This window comes from Rhea pennata, chromosome 1 (assembly GCF_028389875.1).
Source record: "Rhea pennata isolate bPtePen1 chromosome 1, bPtePen1.pri, whole genome shotgun sequence".
Classification (NCBI taxonomy): Eukaryota; Metazoa; Chordata; class Aves; order Rheiformes; family Rheidae; genus Rhea; species Rhea pennata.
Window position 1 is genome coordinate 147866475 of NC_084663.1, and position 17226 is coordinate 147883700.

The 17226-nt window shown below is 43.1% G+C and overlaps 1 protein-coding gene across 1 annotated transcript in view; it reads left to right on the top strand.

Moving 5' to 3' along the window:
- Positions 1-17226, top strand: part of NPAS2 (neuronal PAS domain protein 2) — a 101947-nt gene that overhangs the window by 53878 nt on the left and 30843 nt on the right. The window contains exons 3-7 of the mRNA XM_062575123.1: positions 1348-1496; positions 4584-4675; positions 8009-8098; positions 13877-13997; positions 14974-15087. Of these exons, the coding sequence (XP_062431107.1) occupies positions 1348-1496; positions 4584-4675; positions 8009-8098; positions 13877-13997; positions 14974-15087 (566 nt within the window). The remainder of the gene's footprint in view (positions 1-1347; positions 1497-4583; positions 4676-8008; positions 8099-13876; positions 13998-14973; positions 15088-17226) is intronic.

The following is a 17226-nucleotide window of genomic DNA, read 5'->3' on the forward strand; positions in this document are numbered from 1 at the left end:
AAACTGTTTTGGCTTACCATAAATGATATGTCCTAGCAGTGAAGTAAATAAGGCTGGGGAATATTCTTCTGAGGAAAGTGAGGAAAGCTGCATTATTTAAGACATTAATAACTGGACTGAACAAAACATTTACAATCATACAATGGTAGTTTCGATGACATAATTGTTTTTTTTTCTCTCTTTTTTTCCTTTTGAAGATTTTACTACGATCATTGGTTGAGATCTTGGTAGAGTTATTTCCACTAGAGGAGTTTTTGTATTTCCTTTGTGAATAAAATGTCAAGTGTTAAAAATAGATACCTTGTATTTCTGTTGAGACATCTTTATTTTTGCCAAAGCAACACTCCCCCTATGGATGGTTGGTGTTTTATTTTTAGGAGGCTCAAGACTCTTTGAGCTTGAAGTGGAGTGAGGATTGAATTATGAGAAAGTAAAATGTTGATGCTCTTCAGGTTCCCTTGAACTGTACAGAAATAGGATAAGGAGAGAGCTTTTCACATCTTGTTCTGACAGCCTTTTGCATTGTAGTAAGAACAGGCTGGAATCAGTCAGGCAGTGTCCACCCAATCTCTTGTGTTCAAAGCTGTAAAATAATCAAGCATTGGCTTCTATCCAGTGTATCTCCAAGTGTGTTCAGGGTTGAGAGCAAGACAAACAAAAAATTACCCCTCTGTCAGTAGTAACCTCCAGAAGCCTCTGCTGCAATTTCTCTGTTGAAAGTGCTTATTGCCATATTGGTCCTTGGGGGAGCGTAAATGCTGGGCTAAATTCTGCTCTGATTTTCACCAGTGTGCCTCCAGAGCCGTTATGAAGTACTGCGGAGTTTGCATGGATTTAAAAACTCACAAGGAGGATTGGCCTACTGGTTTTTTTCTCCTGTCTACATGTAACTAGGTTTTTAGATCTTTATGTATTTAACAAAGCAAATCTTGTTTGCTTGAGGACCTTTCAGAAGAACAAACAAGTCTTATAGGTTATATTCCTTTTTACTTTCACGTGGCTACGGATGTCTGGGCAATACCCTCCAAGCAGAACAATTGCAGCATTGAAGGGAACAATTCAGAAAACACTTCCTTGTGGTTAGGTTGATATATAAAGAAAAATGTTAAAGGGCACTCACTTAAGAGATTATCAGCAGTCTTAATGATAGTATTATGATGGTGCCAAAACACCCTGAATGAAACCAGGTCCTTTCTTCCTTGGAGCTTTTCAAACACAGCAGCAGAAACAGACTCTCTCCGAGGAGTCTGTAATCTCAACACACTTTCTAAAGACTTTTTAGTTCTAAAACTTCAGAATTTTCTTTGGTCTGCTCATCTTTTATTTTTTTTCCCACCCTGTTTACAGGGCTTCGCGTAACAAGTCTGAGAAGAAGAGACGCGATCAGTTTAATGTTCTCATTAAAGAGCTCAGCTCCATGCTTCCAGGCAACACCCGCAAAATGGACAAAACTACAGTGCTGGAAAAAGTCATTGGCTTCCTGCAGAAACACAATGGTAAATTTACCACAGTTCTTCATGCAATAAGCCAGTGTTAGTACAATATCCTGTTCCTTCAGTGACCATCAGAATGGCTCAAGGGGTCTAAAAGTACTGCTGCAAGGTATTCATTTCTGTCTCATAACTTCTAATGAGAAAATAAGCAGGCACTGAGCTGCCCAAATCCATCTCCTCAGCAGCTCTTTAGCTGAGAACAACCCTCAACCTGCCAGAGAAGGGGGCGAATGTTGGGAGTGAAGGGAAGGTAGGGCAGCACTGCCCTGCAGTGTGCCTGGTGAAGAGGGATGCTTTGAACAGGGATTTGGGGTTCTGGACCAGAGAGGAGACTTCTTTCCCTGGAATTCTGCAATATTCCCATTGTGCGGGCACTTAATGTGTTCTACCCAGTTTGCACAAGCAAAAGCTCTGTCACATCTGCACAGCATGCAGGTGCAGTTGTAAAGTTTGAGCTTGGAAGGCCAGGAGCTTATTTTTAAAACACACATAGTAGTGACTGCTAAATATTTTTAAAATATGCACTCACCATAGTAGTGATTTCTGACCCGACCGTTGTAGTCTGGTTGGTCTAGTATCCAGCAGGTGAGAGAAAGGTGAGCAGCAGGCTCCTTGACACATGGACTTCAGCCAACAGCTTGAAAAAAAATACAATTTAAGTGCTTCTCCCTTATAAATCATCTGGGGCTGGTTTAAAATGGGGCCTTCTTGTTCTGCTCCTGTGCGAAAAAGGCCAAGGGCTTCAGGGAGAGCCCGTGGGGAGCATCCCTGTTTCCATAAGGCAGAATGGGTGCTGGCGAGCTAAAGCACCCTGTCTCCTGGCTCACCTTCATTCGTTTCGCAGTCTCCCACCCACACTCCCTGGGGAGCTCTGGGCGAAGTGGAAAAGAACGTAAAAACTCTTCCATCATGACACCCAACGTAATGGAGTCGCAAGCGTCAAACTTACAGAGGAAATAATTATAGTGATTCTGTTGTTAGAGTGAAGTTTCTCTTGAAATGAATTTTTACCAGAGACAAGATGATTTCATATGGGAAGGAATGACTAGGACATCTGAAAGTTTTGATAATTGTATATACCTATTAAAAAGTGACAGTAATAATATATCTATTTTTTTAGCTGCCCAAGGCAGAGTAAAGGAGAATGTGACTATGCTCAGTTATAAATCCAAGCAAGGAGCGCTCACATGGGATTTGAGTAAGTGTAGACAAGAGTAGCTGATAGCCCAAATAATTTACTCAAAAAGGCACTTCATTTCTAGAAGAATAATTAAGTAAAAGACACCACAAATTGTTATAAAGCAATTGGGTCAAACTGTGACCATTTTTGTGCACTTGCTAAAAAAAAAGCAAATGACATCTATTTTTAAACTAGATTAGTAGCCACACAGTATAATACATAGAAGCACAGTTTAAAATGTTGATTATTTTCAGAGTAGTTTGGATCAGGTTCATCTTTCTCTTGCAATTACTGGGCTAAATCAAGTTTTTAGTTATAACAGAGGAGCAGATCAATTTTCAGATTCTCTGTTTCATACACAGTCTCTTTCTTTGTAATCCATGGAATCTGCCACATCTCAAGTAATTCTTCTAGCAGTTACGTTTTGCATATAGCATCTTTTCCATGCAATCGATCTGCTGAAAGTATCCTATATTCTGAGACTACATAATAGAAATCTGGTCTCTCTTTTTCCTTAGTTTGCTTTTGAAAGCTCCATATCAAACCGTCCTGGCTTTGGAGAGCCCCTGTGCCATCAGCGACAACCCCCAGCAGTGCAGAAAGCAAGCTGCGTAAGCTGTTAGAAGCAAACAGCAGCATCTCCACTAATAAAGCTTGAATAGAGGCTTTGATTTATTTCTAGGAGACAGTATGCACAGGCACTGTTATAAATTTACTGCCTTTAATATCATTTAGCCATTTTCATTTCTCTGGCCAGTTTTCCGATGTGCTCGGCGTGGGGAGCACTGGGTATTACATGCTCTATACGTGTTAATCAATCAGATTAATTAGCAGGTGGTGCTGAAAGGAAAGGACATGCTGCACTCAGCATCCCACTCAGTGCAGCGCTGGAATTCAAGAGCGCTTTTAGAGGAGCAGAGCAAACAGCAAGCCGAACCCGCACAAGTCTCTCCACATCATAAAATTTGTTCCCCGTAACACTGACTGACAAGTTTAGTAATGCATTACTTGGGTAAAGCTAACATGAGTCACTGTTATTTGGAGCAAACAGCTTACCCAAGTGCACCCGGCTAGCCTTCGTTTGGCTCCGGGTTTCGCCGCGGTTTTTTAGCCCGGCGCACCTGCACGCCTCCAGGGAAAGCTGGCAGGGAGCTTGTGCCCGCAGGCTGCTGCAGGCCCTCCTGGGCCAAGCAGCGGGGCAAAACGCCGCGAGCATGTCTCACAGCGGGGTGGTCATCGCAGGCTCGGAGCGTAGGAGACCGCCCTGCAGGCAGGATTTGGGGATGGGACACTGGTGCTCTGCTCCCTCTCCCCCTCTGCCCCGCTCTCTGGAGCTGGCAGCAGGCACGGGAGAGGGAGGAGGCAGCTCCAACGTCAGGCTGCTGAAGCACTCATGTTTTGCTTGCGTGCTGGGGGACAGACAAAAGCCCGCGCCGCTGGGGACCACAGCCCTGCGGGGTTCCTCCAAAGGGGTTCTCCTGCTGCTCCCCTGCTCTCCTGGCACGGAGGCGTGGGCTGAAGTCAACTCTTTGGCATCCTAATTTTGAAAATTCAGTAAATTGTAACCACCTCTTTGACGTGTGCTTATCCTTGCCTTGATTTTCATTTCATGCACTTATCTTTTGATCAATACTCATTTCAATAAGGCTGATTGAAGTCAGTGGCTATGTGAATGCAAGCTCCCACTGTAGCCAGTTCCAGTCGAGCTGAGTAAAGCTCAAGGAGAACATTTCAGGATCGGGCCCCATTTAAATATTTGTTGTATTTTCACTCTGTATGCAAATCTCCTGCTTGAAAATCACATTTTATGAATATAGAGATGATTTCTATCCTTTCACAGCAATTCATGTATAGTCTTGCAAGATACAAGTTTCTCTGAATTTAAAACATGCACTGTTCTGTTTGTCTAGAAGTCTCGGCACAGACAGAGATTTCTGAAATTCAGCAGGATTGGAAGCCTTCATTCCTCAGCAATGAAGAATTCACCCAGCTGATGTTGGAGGTGAACATGCCTATATGTTTTTTGCTAATTATGTCAAACGTATGCGGAAATGCCCATACTTCTAGAATAAAACGTTGTCTGCCATCCCAAAATAGGAGGTTTCAGCTATTCCCATATTTGACCATTGAGCAGAGCTGCCTCTGGAGCCAGGGACTACAGTCCCACATATTCATTTTCGTTCTTGGAGGGGCAGTACCAATGCATGGTGCTGCCACAGCCAGGGACAGTGCACGAAGACTTCCAAAAAATGCAAGCCACAAGAGGTATTCACAGTTTACATTTTATTAGTATAAACAGAGGTGAGCAAAAGGGAAAGCAGCGTTTTTTCCTCCTGTTCTTGGGGATGCATTATTATTACCTAATATCTATGCAAAAGTAGTACCTAAAAAACTACAGTGTCAGGTCCCCTTAGTGCTAGGTGCTGTATAAGCAGATAAAAACTGACAGCTCCTGTTGGTTTGATACAGTTAATACTTCTACTATAACAACTTTCAAGGCTCTCATCAAACATATTTTTATTGTAACAGGGAGTATAGTTATTTTGCAATGATAGTTTTTAAATTATCTTTAAATTATACCATGGGCACTTTTAACGCTAGCTGGGATTTGAAGGGAGGTGACTCAATGGCGTTTATGCAGGGTTGAGATGAAATGCAAACGAGCTGCTGAAATGCATTTTTCTCTTAGCTTAGTAACAGCTAGAGCCCTCTTTAGCCATGATCTCCCCCAGCACCGAGCACGCAGAGGCTACATGGCTCTGCCGCGTCCCTTAAGAGCAGCCTTTCCCTCTTTTGGGGCGCGGGAGCGCCGTCTCCGTCATGGTTGCCGCACGTAGCACGAGGTGGCGCGGGATTCAGGCTCTGGCTGTGGGCAGGGGACGCTGCCGGCAGGAGCAGCCACCCCGGAGCAGCGCTCAGCACCACGAGGGTGGCGCGGAGTGGCAGCGCCTTCCCGGCGCTCCGGCACTCTCTGATCTCTAATCCCTCTGCCGTTTCCATTCGTTGCGATTAGTTTTCTCCTGGTTTGGGGTAAAAAGGCTTCATGTTCACAGTGAACTGACAACTGCAGATTCTCATTTCAGCGTGCAGGAATTTAACATACATAACTCCTTCAGCTTGCATTAAAATATTTCCCTCAGATTGCAACAAATTGGCAGATGTCTTGACTGGCTGTTGATTTTGCTTGTTTGCCATACAACTTTAGATGAAAACAATTGCTTTTAGTTTCCTAGTTTATAAATAAACTGCTTGCTACTTTGATTTTCCATGCCCTTCCAGCTAACCCTGGGTGTTGGGATGTCTTGTTGAGCCAGCTGTTTGTTGTTCTTTTTTGCCTTTCCTCTAATCATATTTCATTAACATTCAGACAAGTCTGCTTAAAATGTTCCCGGTTCTGCTATGGAAAAATGGTAAGGGATTTCTTTTAAGCACTGGTTCAAAAGAATCAAAGTATATTTGACTGCAGTAATGCATTGGCTTTCCTGAAAATGGCCTTTTCTCATACCATGAAAAGACTGTCAGCAAATTGCATAAGAGCTGGTATTAGGATCTCTGTGTCCACTTACAATTGTTGCAATAGTGAAATCTCTGATGGGGGATATGCCATCTTAATATTAGAAGAGCTAGTTGTGAGTAAATAAAAATAGAATTATGTATGCATACATTAACTTGATTTTACCACAAAATTCTGATGTGAGTCACTTTATTTCATATCCAATGCAAATTATACAAAGACTTGATTTTAAAAAAAAAAAAAACCCTCACCATAGTAACGTGTACAATCCAGCTGCCTTGTAAAACCACTGCTCTCTTCTATGAATTAACAGCTATCATGTTTTTTAGAAAACAGCTTGAATGTACTGTACTAAAGAAAAACATATTCTCCGCACTTAGCTTAACAAAATCAAACTAGCTATTGCAGCTGGAGGGTTTTCAGAGATGCTAAACACACACTCTTCTACCAGTGTATAAGTTATTGACCTGCTTTTCAAAGGATTGTAGCACCAGCAGATTCCCATTGACTTAAATAATTGTGGGTGCTCAGCATTCTCTGGAAGGAGGAACATATGTTTGTGTCGTTATTCAAGGCTTTGTGTTTTCCTTTTTTTTTAAAAAAAAAAGAAAAAACAATTAGCATTTTCCAGTACTCTCTGAATCCTTCTCTTTATTGAAGGCAGCAAGGGGGAAGGATGTTTTGCAGCTCACAGGAGCAACTGCTATCCTGGCTTGGAGGGATGCCGGGATCTGCAGTGAGCTGTTGTACCTCCGTGTCACCCTAATCAGGCTGTTTGCAATTCACCTGTCTTTTGCACAAGTATTTCCTCCAGCATATCCTCCAACTTGGTTCTGACTCATTCGTGTCTGCAGTCTTTGCACTGCTCAAATACTGCAGTCAACATCAACTCCGTATCACCAATAAACTGACAAAAAGGACGCAAGCCTGCTGCACTCAAAAGGCATTGGAAGTTCACCAGTGACGTCTTAATTTCAGTGGGAAGGATTTAATGTAGTCCCTGAGCACCTGGTGTAGACTCTTAATTATTTGGGGGGTTCTACTCAGAGTAGATGAAATCTAGCTTTAAAGCTGGAAATCTAGCTAGATTTAACTTTGAGCAAGATTTAACTCAAAACTTTGCAGCTCAGGATGAGGAGGAAACTAATTTTGAAGGCAACATTGCTGCTCTGCAGAGGACAGCACTGACAGCTGGTACTGCCCTTCAGTCCCAGGAGTAAAAGGGCTTACTGCAAGGTGGGACAGAAGTGAGGCAGAAACTCTGCAGAAGGGTGAATTTCTCCTTGAATGAGTAATCTAAAACCATGACCTTTAAAATAAATCACTCAATTAAAACTCAGACTAAGGATTATTTGTTCATTTGCATTGCTTTTACTTACATGAAAGCCCAGCTATATACAATGTTACATTAATACAAGCTGAGATTTATGGGTTTTGCAGAGAACTACCATTTTGAGATAGGACTGCATCCTTTCATCGTCTTTTGATATTTACACAGAGCTCAAATGTTCATTTTAATAACTTCCAAGGGATCCAGTCTTAGTCATTTTGCATTATTAAAATGTGTGATTAATTTAAAAACTGAGACATGAAATGTTCCTGTGAGCCCTTTGTTGCTTCAGTAGTAGGTTTTACTAGACTACAAAGAGTGTTGTAAAAGTTAAATCAGAGAATTACTGTTCTGCGACTTGAGATAACATTCCTACAACCTGATGACAATATAGTGCTGAGGTAGAATGGTTTTGATCAACATACAGTGAGATGTGCTGTTTACACCCTTCATCCCTATTAAAGCACTCCCCACTTGTATATTTTCCCTAGGCACTAGATGGCTTCATTATAGCAGTAACCACAGGCGGAAGCATCATCTACGTGTCTGACAGCATTACGCCTCTTCTAGGGCATTTACCGGTGAGTAATTCTGGCATAAGCTTTTCTGCTACAACGGCATCTGGTCACTGTCTAAATCGTGGCGGTCATAGGATCAGGCCCCGTATTTTTAGAGCCAACGAGAAGAGGGTGGAGGGGATGTTTTCCTGAAAACATGGGGATTTATGCTGGTCGTTGCTGTTGATCAGCTCTGTTCTCTGTGAGCGTGATTCATACACTTCAGGATTTTGTTGCTATGAGGCATTTCGGCAAAGCTCTGCGGGAATATTCTGACCGGGGAGGGACGAGGTGACCTGGCTACTCTTTTCCATCTCTGATTTCTAAGCTGGTGGGGAACAGCCCCAGAGCTCCTGGCAGCCTGTCAAGGAGCTCACTAAGGGCCTTATCCTGCTCCTGCTGCTATAAAGGAGAAAATCCCAGTTGAAGCCAGAGGAGTGGGATTGCACCCTGAATTAACTGGTGGTAGCTGCTGAGCTTGTTAGGGCTGCTCCTTGCAGCTATACTCATTTCCCAAGGCAAATGCACTCCACTCCCGGGTGGCAGTGCTGGAGCTGGTGCTTCATGCTCTAGTTTCAGACAGCTTATTTACTCATGGGCTGCTGCAGCTTGCTCTTGGAGATGCTCCTGTGTGCCGCTGGTTGGGCTGCGGGAGCAGTGGAGCTTTGAACCCTACTCCTGATGCTAAGGCTGCTCTAGGAGAAATGTTACAATAATTAAAGATTAATTCTCACTTTCATTTTTAGTAGCTTGGTCTCAAATAAATACATACCCAGGAGAAAAAAATAGCTGCCAAATCATTAGTGTACCTCCCCTCTGCACTCCATGTACTTAGGAAAATTACAATTATTTTTCCCTTGCTTATGTTTTCATTAAATATGTGTTATGTTTTCCACTAAGCCAAATATATTTCACGCACACTACGTTGCTGTAGTATGAACAAAAAATATTTTCTTCTGAGGTTTAAAGGACTTGATGAAAGGCAGCAGCTCCCGGTAAAAGCAAGAATATTGCTATGCAACAGTAGATTGAACTAAATCTATCCATTTCAGTTTTCTTTAATCCTTAACAGCTGAAAACTCAATAGTTGACTGTCTCCTGACATTTACATTTATTGCAAAGGCAGAGAGAGCCCTGTCCTGCAATCTGTGGGGCCTTCATACATTTACTGATTTCCATGGAGTCTCTTTGGCTTTCACAGTTTGGGGGAGTTTATTGCTATCTTTTCCAAACACTTAGTGGAAACTATAGATCTGCTACTGGAAAGAGTCACTTTTCAGAATAGTCACATAAACACATATTTCAATCCCCACCCCTAAAATCTCAAGCCCTGACTGAACATAGATGGATTCAGGCTCCTAAGTCCTGAGTTGGCCCATTGGAGATTAAATTTATTTTACTCTCCCGAAGTCATGCTTTATATTATAATCTTGCATGGTACCCAGTCCAAAATGAGGACAAGGATGATCGTTATTCTTCATTTGCATTGAAGTAACACTGCAAATAGCAGCCCAAGTCAGGGACTATCTTGCCAAGGCCCAGATGCAGCAGAGGAAGTTCCCACAGATGTTTCTCAGGATTGATGAAGTGACTGTGGTTAAAAGTTGCCCCGTCCACCCACCCTTGCAGAGAGATTGCGTGCATCCTGCAACTGAGTGAGCAATAAAGGCTGCTCTCTCCCTGAGATGTGCAAATCGGTACAGTCATGCTGTAGGTCCAACTGAGCGTGCAGTGAGGCAGCATACCGGGCATTTTAGTCCCATGCTGTTCTTTCTGTATGTCTTTTTAATTTTTAAATTTGATTGGAGTGCTATCTGAAAAATCTATGTGGCTTACTTTCTTTACTTCCAGGGCTATTTGTAATTTAATTTTAGTCACTGCTTGAGGGACAAAATGCCAATTCTTTCTCTTTTGTGGCTGCAGGAAAAAAAATGCTCAGCAAATCTGCTGCTTTGAGCATTGAGTAGGAACCATAACCGGGCAGAATGCGAAGCCAGGGCTCTGAGGGCCCCTATCGAGAAATCTAACGTCCTTTCTTTCATTAAAATCATGAAAGACCTTGGTGCTGGGGCCAAATGTTTCTAATTCTTTTAAAAACAGCTTTGCTTGCAGTAAGTTCCATGAAACTTTCCAAAATCTCCATTGTAATTCTAAATAATCTGTTATTACAAGATTCAGAGGCCACTCCTAGGACTGGTTGATGTAAAGAGAGCTTGATCCCATGCTGTAAGACTAAACATTAGTCAAGTTCCTCCCGTAAATCTCGTCACAACTTGTAGGGTTGTCCAATCAAATGTCACATTATATCTCCAAAACTATGCAGGTCTCTGGAGGAGGACCCTCCATGTCCCTTCTTACCTGCTCCATGCAGGGAAACAGGGAAACACAAGATAACAGAGTGACTATTTCCCATCTGCAGGAGAAGACAGATTTCTTGTGGATGTTGCTCCCACAGGCTCAAGCAGGAGCAACTTACCAGCTGGTGGGCAAGAGGCACAAAATCATGCTCCTCTCACTGTTCCTGGAGATATTTCCCTCTCACCCAGCTTTAGTCCTGTAGCCGTGGTGTCCCGGCTCAGAGCCAGCCCTCATGAGGTCCTCAGCGGCCAGTGGCAGGGAGGTCCTGGGCGTGTGGAGCTTCCCGTGGGAGGGCTCCTTCTCCTTCTGGGCTCCTGACGGATTTCAGACAGCTGCACTGCTGCATTAGATGCTTTAGCAAAATGTTAAGCTGGGCAAATCCAGGACCTAGCACAAGTTTTGTATGCCATATTATAGGGAAGCAATAGACATGGCTGCAGCATGTACAGATTCATACTGCAATATCCAGGGCCGAATCCCAGAACACAACAGCAGAGCTGTCTTGGTTTTTGGATGTGTGAAAGAAGCCTGTCTCATCTACGTCCCTCTGCCTTCCCACTCTTGTAGTGACTCTGTTAATTGGTTGCCCTGCTTCTCTTCCCTGCGATAAGGAATTATTCATCATCTTTCCTCCTCCTTCCTCCTCCCAAAAGAGCAGTGAAAAGGTGAGGAAAGAGCTCCACATTGGAGTGCAGCTGTTTTGTTCAAGCTGCACAGATATTTGAGCTATGCACCAAACCATCAGAGAACTAGGGGCAGATTTGCTGTGCGCTGTTTTTAGGACTGACCATCATTCATTTAGGCAAAGGTGTTTCTTTTCCTGTCACAGCTATCAGGGATAAATACTCAGAAGTTTCTGTTAACGGGCAAGATCCACAGTGTTAAAGGTGCAGAGTAGATTCAAAGCTTAGCAGCATAAATATGCATTAATGTAGTTCATCTAACCACTCTGCTCACAGGCACTGTAATTTATCTCTTACCCGCTTTGCCTGCCTTGTTCAGCAATGCTTTTTGTGGCTGTGCCTGCCAGTGGGGCAGAACCAGCCCCTGCTGAGCAATTAGGATAATTAGACAAAGTTGCAAACCATTCCCCTGCAACTGGTGCATCTTTGTCTCTGGTGACCAGATGTTGTCCCTCTCCACTTGCCACCCTTTTGTCATGGCCCTGGTTGTCTGTTTTTTGGATCGGGTGCAGAGTTAGCTCTGAGGAGCTTGCTTGACTTTTCCTGCAACTCCAGTGAGACTGTGGAGTATTTGCTGCCTCTTCTATATTTGGACTGTTGATGTATTCATGACTGATATATTGATTCAAGAATATTGATTTATTCTTGATCTGTGCAAGATCAAGAAATTCTGTTTTGTGTGCTGTTCTACAGGTGGGGCTAACTCCTGCAGGAGGCAAGAGTATAAATCTACTGTTCTGTTCACATTCATAAATCTAATTGTTTTGTTCATACCTGTTAAAAACAAAAGTGGTATTCCCCAACAGAAAAGATTAAATAGATTAAATTCTAGATATGGTACATGACAGAATTAAAAAAAATATAAATGCCAGGACCTCTACGTTGATGAAATCAGTCAATAGATAGTGTTCATGCAAGCAGGGTGGGGCAGGTTACTCTGAGGAAGGTGCATAGAAAAAGAGTCTCTTGCAATTCCTACCATAAACATAGTTGTTCGCCTCAATAATTAAATAATCTTAATTAGAAAAGATGCTGCAGACTTAATAATATGTTTTGAATCTGAACTTGGCCAATATGGAAAGCAAAAGGTGACACATCCCCAGGCTGCTGGCTAAGCAGCACTGAGTTTCAGGAGCTGTGATAGCTCACATACGTGAAGGTAAGGATGCAGCCTACCACAAGTAGGTCCTTCCAGTCCTTCTACAACTGTTGCCGAGTGTATTGGAGATTAATTAACCCTCATGATACTTATGCAAAACTGGTGGATATACTTTTCGTTATCTAGTGTTTCCAGGTAGAAAAGGGATGAGAAGGAAAAATTACTTTCCCAAGGTCTCACCATTAGCCTCAAACAGGACTTGTCACCACAGCTTCCCATCAGGTGCTCACTCCTGGAGATTTTTCTATCTCTGTATTTCTTCATATACCTAAAATTACATGAACAATGTAATGCATTTTGTATGAATATAAACATTATACATATATACATGTATCTGTATAACTGAATCCTATGCAGTATCAATAGGATGAATACTAATAAGGTACATACTAAATGAGTCACCAAAATAGTTTTCAAATATTCTCAGCAAAAGGATTATTCAAGTAATGAGCTCAAACTGTAAATAAAAACAGTTTAACAATCTAAAGCAATAATTTAAGAAAAGTATATAAACTGTAGCACTATCATTTTCAAAGTCGATTTGATGCACTGCAATACCTGAAGTATAAATTCCACACAGAACAGCAGGCGTGTGTGGAAAGCAGAGCAAAATCTTCAGTAAATACATAAATAAATGATGATGATTAATAACTTGCCAGTCTCATACAGGGCTAACACATTTTCAACATGAAATACAGCCTGATAGCAGCTGCTCTGACAACACATGAAGCTGTGTCAGTGTGCTGGTTCAGCCTGAGGTAGTCTCAAGTGAGACGAACGCAAGTTAAAGCTGTGAGAGGGTTACTTTACCTTAGGACTTCCTTTCAGATGCTTTTCTAGCTTCAGGTTTGTCACCACGGCTGAATGCAGTGAGAGCTGCCCCTTGGCGACCTGGTGACGCGCTCTTGCCTTCTCCATCGCGGGCCAGTAACCCCTTTGGCACAAACTGATACCCTCTTTCCACACCCAGATCTCGGGATCGGTCGCGCAGATCCTGCGCAGGTCTCAGCACCTCCCTGCCAGCTGCCGGGGAGGCTGCAGATGCTCTGAGGCCTTCAGCGTTGAGTCCAGGGCTGGCCAAGGGGCTGGCAGTGGTGGCACAGTGAAGTCCTGGTCCCAGGAGACAGTCACTGCTGCGAAGCAATGGCCAGACCACCTTGGCTCCCACCTCCCTGGCGCGACCCGCCGGTGGCCGTAGAGGGAGGGCAACGGCTGCCGCCGCCGGGGCCAATGGCCAGGGACGTGTCCCGTTCTCCAGCTCTCCCGCAGGTCCTCTGCTCCAGCTGCGCAGCCATGCCCAGCGCGCCCGGCGGTCCGAGGCACGGCGTAGGAGCACTGTTCGAGCTCCCCGAGCTCATGCTGAGAACGGGGCTGCCGAGAAGGGCCCGAGCAGCTCACCCGCGAGCTGGCCCTTCTTCTGGGGGGCTTTGCCGGGAGCGCCCCCAGGCTTCGCAGCTGCCCTGCCACGTGTCCCTGCCCGGTCCCCCGCTGAAGCGGTGGCAGCCGTGGGCTCCGCGGGCTGACGGGGAAGGCGCACGCCGCGCGGCGGGGCATGTGTGCCGCTGCGCTTCCGTTTTTCTCCGGACTTCTTTTCTTTTGCAGTGCGATGTCTTGGATCAGAACTTGTTAAATTTCCTCCCGGAACAAGAACATTCAGAGATTTATAAGATGTTGTCTTCTTGTGTGCTTATGACAGATCCTGCCTCATCGGATTACCTAAAAAGTGAGTTGTATTTTATCATTCCCAATAAATGAAAAAGCATGGGCAGGATAGGAATTTTCTCTCCGAAAGAGTTTTTATGTAATGTTCAACGTAAACTTTAAGTTCGTAGCGTTTTAAAAAGATCTTGCCACCTGGAATGACCTTTGGTACTACTTGAAAATGAAACTCCTCGCGTTTATTTTACCAGGCTATGACTGCTTGCAGTTATGTTAATTATTAAACATTGTATCTTTTGAGACAGCTAAGGAAAATAGGTTAGCCAATGGAAACTGGGAGTTCGCCTGAGACAAATCACATCTTAATTGATATTTCACCTTATTGAAGTAAGATACTGTTTGGAGATATGCTAATGTTACGTACCTTTGTTTTGCATCATAGTTGAAAAATATCTGTAAAATTATCACAATTCTTTTTCTAATTGAATTTTGTTTTTCTTAAAAATCCTTTGCTTTGCCTCATCCAGAAAACACATGATAATGTAAGATGTACAGCTGCTTAATCTACTGTAGATACCAAACCTGCAGCTGACAGCTAATGTGCCAAAGTTAATTTAATAGATATTTTTGAGGTAATTAGGCACACTTTTCCAACATGAGATATAGAACAGCTATGAATCATGAAAAGCCTAAACAGAAAAAAGCTATAAATCCATTTCTCTACTTCAATACAACAATGTTATGCCAGTGTAACTCCTAATGAAGAAGATGGTGTAAGAGAATGGTGAGTTAATCGCAAAATATGTTAAGTTAGCTATATCCAGACCTGTGCATAGTGCTGAACATCCTGGATCTCTGCAAGGCATTTTCTTATAGATGCGCTGATCCTGCAATTTATAGTACATTGATGTATAGGAATCTGAGTAGTAACAAGATGCTCTCGTGCTGCCGATTGCAAGATTGGGGTTGAAAGGCACCATTCATTGTGTTTAGTTTAAATAGTATATTTATTTCTTCTTCTTCTTCTTTTAACAATCCAGCTGACAATGAACTAGAGTTTTATTGTCATCTTCTGAGAGGAAGTTTGAACCCAAAGGAATTTCCAACATATGAATACATAAAATTTGTAGGAAATTTTCGGTCTTACAGCAATGGTAAGCTTTAATTGTTGTATAAATGTTACTTTAGCTATGCAAAATAAAATATAAGTATGGTTCCATAGAACAAGACAGGCTGTTAACTGAAAGGACTATATCTAACATTATGGGATGAATCTCATTTCACACAGATCTAGCTACGGATTTCCAAAAGCTCCATAATTACCTATGAAGTCTGAAATTGTGTTAGTTCACTTATAAATTGTAATCCTGGATTCTGGGTAACTTTGTGTATAAAGAAGTGTTTGGAGGAGGGTTTGTTTGTGCTCACCAATACCTGGTGCTAAGACCGTGCCTATCAGCTAGATAATAAGATTGCTGACTTATCGACTGACTTTGTAAAATATGAGCTCAGGCCTGCTCCAGAACTGGTGATCTGAAGCACCTGCCTTTTCACCTTTCTCCAGGGAGCTCTGGGGAAATGCTGTAGTGCCACGTAACTGAGTGCCTGCATCCAACACACCACGCTGCTGTGACGTGTCACCTTCCACTGGCATCGAAGTAGCTGAGGACACTTAGACCCTCCTCAGGCTCAAACTCTGCCATTTTACATTCCCCACCAGATATTCACATAAAAAGCAGAGAGATATAATCAGTGTAGTCATGAACAATGCAGAGTCATTCTAAGGAAACCATCTTTCAAGGGGTGAAGAGCAGATTTTTACCTTAAGTGTTCCCTAATAAACAGATTGTTGCATGGCTGTTAGTGTCAGAAATTAAATATTCTTTTATCCCTTTCCCTTCTCCTGCCCGTCCAAGTTTGCCTCGGTTACTTGCCTGATTGAACTCCAGAGTGGCATTTCAAAAGTGGCTGGTATTGTTCCAAATAGGTCATCCTCAGCAAAAATTCCCCATCGTGCTTTCCAAAAACCGCACACAACACTGCGAAAAAATGTCCCTGTCCCCATTTAACTTTCTGGTCTTGATCCACATGACTAGAATAGAAACATATGTGCAGTATGGAGATACGCATTTCTTGTTTGGTGCCATACGATTTGAGGCTCTATTTGTATAAAAATGTAACTGCCTTTATGCTTTCTAGTTTGAATGAAGTGAGATGTGGCTGCGTAGCAGACGTACACAGCAAGCTGTGCTGTTTTCTAAAGCAGAAACCAAATTTCAGGTGCTGACTCATAAGGATACATTTCTATCAGGGGATTTTTTGATCCATTTCCTTCAAGGACTTTCAATCATTTTTTTTTAATGTGACCTTACAATTGCCCTCTTACCTCTTAGGATTTCATAACCTAGCATTTTTATCAGTTATTTCTCTGAAGAAATGTAAAACTTACATTTTCACCCTGTTACCTAGAAATCTTCCCTAGCTTAATGCTTATAAACTTAGATGGGAATGTATGGATTTCAGGAGACACCAAATCAGCTTCTAAAGGCTCCAGTTTGTAACTTTCAAAATAAGACATGCGCTTTCTGCTTTATCTTTTTTTTCCTTTTTTTGTACCACTTTTTTCCTAAATCTTTCACTTTATTTTGTCTCCTTCTGTTTCTTCTCACCTGCGCCATAGCCTCCCCCGGCGCCCAGCGGGGAGGGTTGCCCTTGCCTTTCTGAGCGAAGCTGGTGAAGGACAGAGCTGGGCGGCGGGTGGCAGGGGAGATGCGTGCCAAAGCCTCCCAGGGCAGCGCTTTTCCGACGTGCCCAGGATCCACTGGCCCCAAACCGTGCGCTTCGGAGGTGCTGGTGGAGGGAAAAGACTGAGCTAAAGATAAGAAAAGAGTTTGTAGAGCACGCTGTGGAGGGAGAAAGAGAGAAATTGCAAATTAAGCTTAATTAGCAGGAGCTGTTCCTTATGAATGTATTCAGGAATGCTTTTCCCTGTAGCTTTTTGCAGCAGTGGAAGTGAGAGCGTGTTTTTACACATGGGAGACGGATACAGGATGTTCTTCTCTAAACACAAATCTCCAGCATCCTTTCAGCTGCCGGATGCCAAGTTCTACCTTTGTTTTTAATGATTCGTTTCGCGTTTTCCGGGTCCGCTCCGACTGCATCCTCCTACCACGTTAACACGAGGCGCTCCGTGGCTGCAGAGGCCGTTTTACCCTTGCACAGGCTGCATCCCGTCAGAATACTTAACTACTCCGTTCTCATTAATGTAGCATCGCCGCAGCGACAGCCCTAGC